The following is a 7,407-nucleotide window of genomic DNA, read 5'->3' as shown; positions in this document are numbered from 1 at the left end:
ATGGCGCTCAGGCGGCCGCTGCTGCTGCTGCTGCGGCTGCTCCTCGTCCTCCTGCCTCTGCTCCGTGAGTCTTGCCCGCCCGGGGAGGGGGCAGCCTCAAACCCCCCCCCCCCACGCCCATGCTTTCAGAAGCCACAAGTTGAAAGATTATGGGGCTGTGAGGGGTGGTGGTGGTGGGGCTGTGTTTGGGGAATGTATCCCTCCCCAACCGTAAGCAGGGAATCCCTGGGACGAAGAGGTTATTGTCCTGAATTGCTGGAGTTTGGATAGTTTTATTCGGGAGTGCAGGCGGTTGTAGCGGCATGGATTCTAGCCTCTTTGGAGGGAGGACCAGTAAAGGTTTCAGTGGGGAAAGTTCATCCTGCTTGAAAACATCGCAGTGGGGGTTCTCCCTCCCCTTGTATTTGGGGACACCCTGAATCCTGAGAGTATATTCCAGGGATGGGGGTGTGTGTGTTTGCCGATGTGGATTGTGTGCGGGGCTTCTGGTCACTTTGGGAATGGAGAAATCACACTGAGAGATCCTGCCATATGGCTCAGACCAACAAAGAGTCCGGTAAAGAGTCCAGAAGAGGCGTCCGTGTTCTTCTGTTGCAGCTAAAACCGAGGGGGAGTCTTGTGGCGCTAACAGGTTTTTATTCTAGCATAAGCTTTGTGGGACTGGAGCCCAAACCATCAAATTATAGAACTCATCCAAAAATTACACACCACATGTCATTCTGGCTTAAACAGAGACTTTGGCCTTTCTTTTCTTTGTCTTTACAGTCTCTTAACAGCTCTACTGGACTGACTTTTTAGAAATGTTAGTTGGCGGTTCTTAGCATGTTTTATCAGACCACAACCTAGTATCAGTTAATTTTCACTTAAACTTCTGACTTCATCCCCTTACTTGACTTCATTACTTTGCTTATCTCGCTTGTAACTGCTAATCAGGTTCTAGAGAGTTTATACTTGAAAGACCCACGCTCAGCTTCTGTGTCTCAACTCCCCCTTTAACCATCACTTTGTAATCTTTCCTTTAACTAGACTCTCTAGTTTGATTTCCTACCCCATACAGTATTTACTCAAATGCAAGGCCAGGTTTCTTCCAGGTGTGTCATAAAAAAAGAGGGGGTCGTCTTACATTCACATATAGTTGTGTCCAATAGTAGTAGCCATGTTTGTCTGTAGTAGTAGAGAAGAGCAAGGGTCCAGTAGCAACTTAAAGACTAACAAAATTTGTGGCAGGGTATGTGGGGGAACATTTTAACCTTCTAGGATATTCATATGCTGTCCTAAGAGTAGCAGTTCTCTTACAAAGGAATTCCAAATGGCAATTTGAAGGAGAGACTGCTGAATTGCAACTGTTAATGAAGCTCAAGACAATGCAGCCTCCTGGACTGAATCGAGACTTAGGTTTTCTGTCTCATTACTAATACTGATTTCTCCACACCTACTACCCTTCTGCATATCATACACAACTCAATCATGCCTGAGGCTGTCATTCACCTGTGGTTGTCACTCTGCTCTCCAGTTATATGTACATATGGACTCACATTCTAGCTGTATCCGAAGAAGTGAGCAGTGACTCATACCCTGCCTCACATTTTATTAGTCTTTAAGGTGCTACTGGACTCTTGCTTTTTTCTAGTCCAATAATAATTATTTTTAAGGTTTATAACATTTTAAGAAGGAGCATCTTACACTCAGGGTCATCTTTCTTTCAAGATAATATTGTATCTGAGGAAGTAAGCTGTGACTTTTGGAAAATTCAAATAGAAATAAATGTTTTTGGTCTGTAAAGCAACACTGAATTTGTGTCGTATTTTACACTCCATGTAAATTTTTGTGGTATTTTACACTCCATCTATCTTCCGTCACTCACTTGTCTGTCACAATGCCATCGGCACAATCCCTCTGGAAATTCTCACTCCCAGTTTAAAAGTATTTCAGCAACTAGAACTCATGCACCCCCAACTCAAGAGTTTCTACATTTTAAAATTGGGACATTGAACACAATGACAGCACATCTTTACCCAGAACATTGCCACGTTAATGGAGAAAGCCCTGTGTATTAGATTCAAGTCCAGTAGTTCATTGGAGACCTACAAGATTTTTGGGGCTTAACTATCAATAGTCAAAGCTTCCTTTGTCAGATAAGGGAACTTTTGATTCTTGGAAGATTATACCCTGGAAATCTTGTTGGTCCATAAGGTGCTTTTCTTTCGCAGACCCACACAGCTACCCTTCCAAAACTATCCTGCATGAGAGAGCTGTTGAAGAAAAGATGTGTGGGCTTTTGCCATGAAAGTTTGCACAAGAATAATGTTTCGTTAGTCTTGTAGACTGTTTCTTATCATTTTCCTTCAAAGCCTTTCCCCCCGGGAGGGTCTCTCTAAAAATGGCTGTGGTTTCTCTTTCTGTAACTTGGGGACACAGACCCTTGTTGTTGTTGTAGGATTGGGGGTGGGTGGGATGGCAGAAGCAAGGAGGTTTTCCTCCTGCCCAGTTAGAAGAAAAAGAGATTGTAAAGCACCAGTGCAGGCTAGTTAATCTCTCTCTAAAACTGTTATAAGGGAAAGCCAAACTCTGCCCCATCTGCATGTAATTTAGGAGACAGGTTGAATTATGAGATACGCATGAATCTATCTGTCATCTATCTATCACCTTCCTCTGTGTTATGTTTCTTTTCTCCAGCACCTTTGGGGAAGAAGCCTCTACTCAAGTAATAAGGCGTTTTAGCTTCTCCCTCCAGTCTCCCAATTCAGGGCACCTCCCCCACTTTTCCAGAGGATGGAGGAATCAGGAATGTGGGGCTTGGCCGGGGAGGCAGGGTTGATACTGGATCTTATTCTCTTGGCCGCACAAGCGCCCTTTGTTTCCAGAGCCCCACGCAAATGTTTTCAGCTTTAATTGCAAAAACACTTGTTAATTCCATTCACAAATGGGGTAGGATTTGTCTGGCTATTAATAAAGGCTGGGGGGTGGAGAATGAATGGCAGCCACTCTTTGGGGTGTATATACATGTGCGTGCGAACTTGGAGGGGCATTTGGCCTGCTTTGCATGTGGGTGCATTCTTAAGCAAATTATCCTCATATTGCTCTGTGATGTCCAGCAAAATTCATGTGCGCATAGTTATCACTTCTGACAATCTCACGAGCATCTCATCCTATTTGCTACACAGAAGTAGAGAATTTCTCCCCCACACTTGAAATAGCCCCAGGGGGCTTCTGAGTTTGATCTTCTTTATTCTTTTTAAATTCCCGACGCTCCCCATTCCGTTGAGCTGAGGTGAGTGTGGTCAGTTTTGAGAACACATCTGGACTTTGTGTGTGTGTGTGTGCGTGCAAGGCTGCCCTAGCAGAGATTTACAAATTTGTCAGGATTTTAATTGACAGTGCAGTCCTAAGTAGAGTTAACCCCTCTCAGGCCATTGTCTTCAATGGATTTAGAAGGGAGTAACTTTGCTTAGGACGGCACTGCCATTCTGTTACAAAACGTTAGGCGAGATAAAAAGGTCATTGATAGCTTCTTGCTGTTTTTTCTTTTAAGGTCAGCAATATGTATGTTGCTTCATAAAATGAGAGAAAAGAAAAATAAGGTCACTGCCCTGAGATGTCTACAGTACATTTCCTTTTTGGCAGCGGGCAGTCTTGTAGGGGTGAGATAAGGAGAATCAGTGACCGCAAAGGAGGAATGGAAGCAAGTGCATTGCTATGTGTTTTCGTGTTGTTTCCATGCCTGTTTGGTGTAGTGGGTTAAGTGTGCGGACTCTAATCTGGGAGGACTGGGTTTGATTCCCCACTCATCTTCTTGCAGCTGCTGGATGACCTTGGGCAAGCCATAGTTCTGTCAGAGCTGTTATTTCAAGGACAGTTCTGGAAAGAGCTATCTCAGCCCCACCTACCTCCCAGGGTGTCTGTTGTGGTGAGGGGAAGGGAAAGGAGGTTGTAAGTTGCCCTGAGACTCTGAGTGAAGGGCGGGGTATAAATCCCTTCTCCTCCTCCTCCTCCTCCTCCTCCTCATGAGTGGGTTTTGCAGATGGGTTTGATGGAAGTGAGAGAGGTGCCATCATACAGTTGTCCCAAATTCTTCCCTGCTCTCCTATTGATCAAACCATTCCTCCATAATTATATTTCTGTCGCATTTGAGCATGCAAAATGTTTGATAGTTTTTACCCTCCTTATAAGTCCCAGAGGAGCTGCGGTGGCTCAAGTGGTTAAGACGCTGAACTGCAGGCTGTGGAAGGTCGGTAGTTCAGCAGTTCGAGACCCGGGTGCCGCATGACGGAGTGAGCTCCCGTCTCTAGTTCCAGCTCCTGCCAACCTAGCAGTTCGAAAGCAAGAAATTGCAAGTCGATAAATAGGTACCACATCGGTGGGAAGGTAACAGCGTTCCGTGCGCCTTGGTGTTTAGTCATGCCGGCCACATGACCACGGATATGTCTTCGGACAGCGCTGGCTCTTCGGCTTTGAAACAGAGATGAGCACCGCAACCCTAGAGTCGGACTCGACTGGCTTTCAAGCAAGGGAACCTTTACCTTTACCTATGTCCCAGGGATAGGGTTGCCAACTCCAGGTTGGGAAATTCCTATATATTTGGGGGGTGAAGCATAGGGTTTGGGGAGGCAAGGAACTTCAGTAGGGTACAATGCCGTAGAATCCTCCTTCCAAGCAGCCATTTTCTCCGGGGGAACTGACCGCTGTAGTCTGGAGGTCAGTTGGGATCCTGAGGTCTCCAGCCATCACCTGGAGGATGGCAACCCTACCCAGGGAGCTGGGTTAGGCTGAAACCAAGCAACCCGCTTAGGGCCTTCCCGTTAGCTTTGGAGATGAGCAGCGACTTGTACCTAGCCTCCTCCTGTGCCCAAACTTGGCATTCCATCCCCTTGCACCACATTTTTTAAATTGTGTACGTCCCCCTCCTCAAGAAAACTTGTTCTGAGAGAGACCCATGAAGGATTTGTGCTAAGATAGCTGGGGGTCATGGAATTCTCCAAGTCACAATTAGGTTTTGTGCATACAATGGTCTTTTTGTACCGTGGTGGTGAGAATATATTTAGACACACACCCTGCCCCATTTTTTTTCTTAAGATACAACATCCAGCTGTCTTTGGAACCAAGCAAGTGCTCTGAGCCAGCTGTCCAGACTTGAGGCGGCTTTTTGTGAGCCCCCCCCTCCCCCGAGTTTAGCCTCCTAAATTGGCAAGGTTTTTCTTGAATGTGAAGAATGCAATTTTAGGGTTGCCAACTCCCGGCTGGGAAATTCCTGGAGATTTGGGAGTGTAGCTGGGGAGGGTGGGGTTTGGGGAGGGAAGGAACCTCAGGGGGCTATAATGCCATAGAGTCCACCCTCCAAAGGAACCATTTGCTCCAGGGGATTTGATTTTTGCAGTCTGGAGATGCGTTGCAATTTTGGGAAATCTCCAGGCCCCACCTGGATCACCACATGGGAAAATACATCTACTAGGCTTGCTTGCTAAGCTGAATCATCATAGTGAGAAATACAAGCTGCCTGCTAGCTTTACCTGATGGATCATCACTTGGGAAATGTACAATAGGTTGCTGCATTGTTCGGTACAAATAACTGTACATTGGTACTTATCCTCCATCAGGAAGAAGACAGTTGTACTCTTCGCATTATATAACTTAGTTTGAAAGTGTTTGAAATGTGATGTTGTCGTTTGAAAGTGTTTACAATACACTAGAGTTGATGTTGTGTATAAAAAGCAAATATATTTAGCTATAAGTACACGTGAATATTGTGTTTATTATTTCAACACGGTGTTTTCTGTGTTTACCCACCTGGATATTGGCAACTATAGATGCTGTGCTAGGATCTATACCACTGTTGTGGGCTAACAAACAAATGTAAGTGATCTTTGTGGGGCTTGGAAGTGCGTCCTTTGAACAGTGAGTTCAGTAACACACTTGGCTCAGGTTTGGCGTTTCCTATCAAGTAGCGATAACTGGTACAATCCTCAACCCCCAATGGAAGCAGATCCCCTGCGTCCTCTCACACATCTGTTTTAAAGCCGTTGGCAAAGAATGTGATTTTAGCGAGTCGTTCTCACAATGGTTGTGTTGTTGAGAAGCGTGTGGGTTTACGGGTTGTGTACTCAGCCTCATCATGCCCCCTGCACGCATGTTCCTGGAAATGACTTGTTATTGAACTTGGAATCTTGCTCTTTCTGACCTGTATTTTCCCATCACCCAGGAAGAATGTTGTATATTTTGGATCCAAACATAATTTTTATGCCTCCCCAGTGATCCCTTGGTGCGTGTGGGATTTGAACCAGGAATGGGCTCATCATGGATCACGTTTGCGGCTCGATAAAGTGTAGTGCTGTTTTAGGGTCTCTGCTCAATGCGGTTCATGCGAGGAGCCTCATTTTGTTGCCAGTTTGCCCCTTCGCTGGGTAGCTTCTCAAAAAGGGGGAATTCCTTGGGCTGTTCTTGACCAGACTTGATGTGAATGTTTCCTAGAAAGGTGACTAGCTGTGGTGACTAAAGGGAGCCTCTGTCTATGTGGGCGGCAAACCGCTGAACTAGGCTAGGAGGAGGCAGCAGGGCCAGGCCTCGGCCTCTAGGCCCCATTTGTTTGGCCTTCCTGGCCTTCCTGGCCTTCCTGGGCAACTGGTTGGCCACTGTGTGAGACATGATGCTGGACTTAGATGACCCCTGGTCTGATCCAGCAAGGCTCTACTTATGTTTTTATCTGGTTTTCAAATGTTGTCTTTTCAGGGAACACCTTTCACATTTACTTGTCTGGCTCAGAACCTGTTCTATGCAGGCCCATACAAAGAAGGCTTCTCGATCCAAATCACATACACAAACTTGTTATTAGCCATCGGGGGGGGGGGCATCTGAAAATAGGGATGCCAGCCTCCAGGTAGGACCTGGGGATCCCCCGGAATTGCGACAGTTCCCCCAGACTACAGAGATCAGTTTCCCTAGAGAAAATGACTGCTTTGGCATTATACCCTGCCCTTAGGACATTATACCCTGCCCTCCGCAAAATCCATGTGCTCCGCATGCTCCACTCCCCCAAACCTCCAGGAGTTTCCCAACCTGGATTTGACAACCCTATCCCCCATGCCCTGCTGGTGGCCAGGGGAGACCCTAACTGCAAATGGGTGAATTTCTCCCCCCCCCCATAACTATTTACCATGTTTGTGTGTTTGATTGGATAAATGACAGGAGTTCACACACACACACACGCACCCCTGTGTGGCAATAACCCCAATCCAAACTGTTTAGACATCGAGGAATTTCACATTACCCTTTTTAACCTGTTTTGAAGCCGTTTTTGATTCGTCATGGAGTAAACCGGTATAGGGCTGCCATTTCACACATAGCTTTCCCCTTCCGGTAAAGAGCTGGATCTGAAGCGGTTTGCCATTTCAGACTGCACCACTTCTCCCCGCT

General features: G+C 46.3%; 1 protein-coding gene across 1 annotated transcript in view; it reads left to right on the top strand.

The window, feature by feature from the left end:
- Window positions 1-7,407, top strand: part of JAM3 (junctional adhesion molecule 3) — a gene marked incomplete at its 3' end in the record, with an annotated part of 62,377 nt that continues 54,970 nt past the window's right edge. The window contains exon 1 of the mRNA XM_015429167.1: window positions 1-64. Coding sequence (XP_015284653.1) covers window positions 1-64 — 64 coding nt within the window. The remainder of the gene's footprint in view (window positions 65-7,407) is intronic.

This window comes from Gekko japonicus, unplaced genomic scaffold, assembly GCF_001447785.1.
Source record: "Gekko japonicus isolate JY-2015 unplaced genomic scaffold, Gekko_japonicus_V1.1 scaffold2781, whole genome shotgun sequence".
Classification (NCBI taxonomy): Eukaryota; Metazoa; Chordata; class Lepidosauria; order Squamata; family Gekkonidae; genus Gekko; species Gekko japonicus.
The sequence above is the reverse complement of the archived record's forward strand: the minus strand, read 5'-3'. Positions and strand labels throughout refer to the sequence as shown.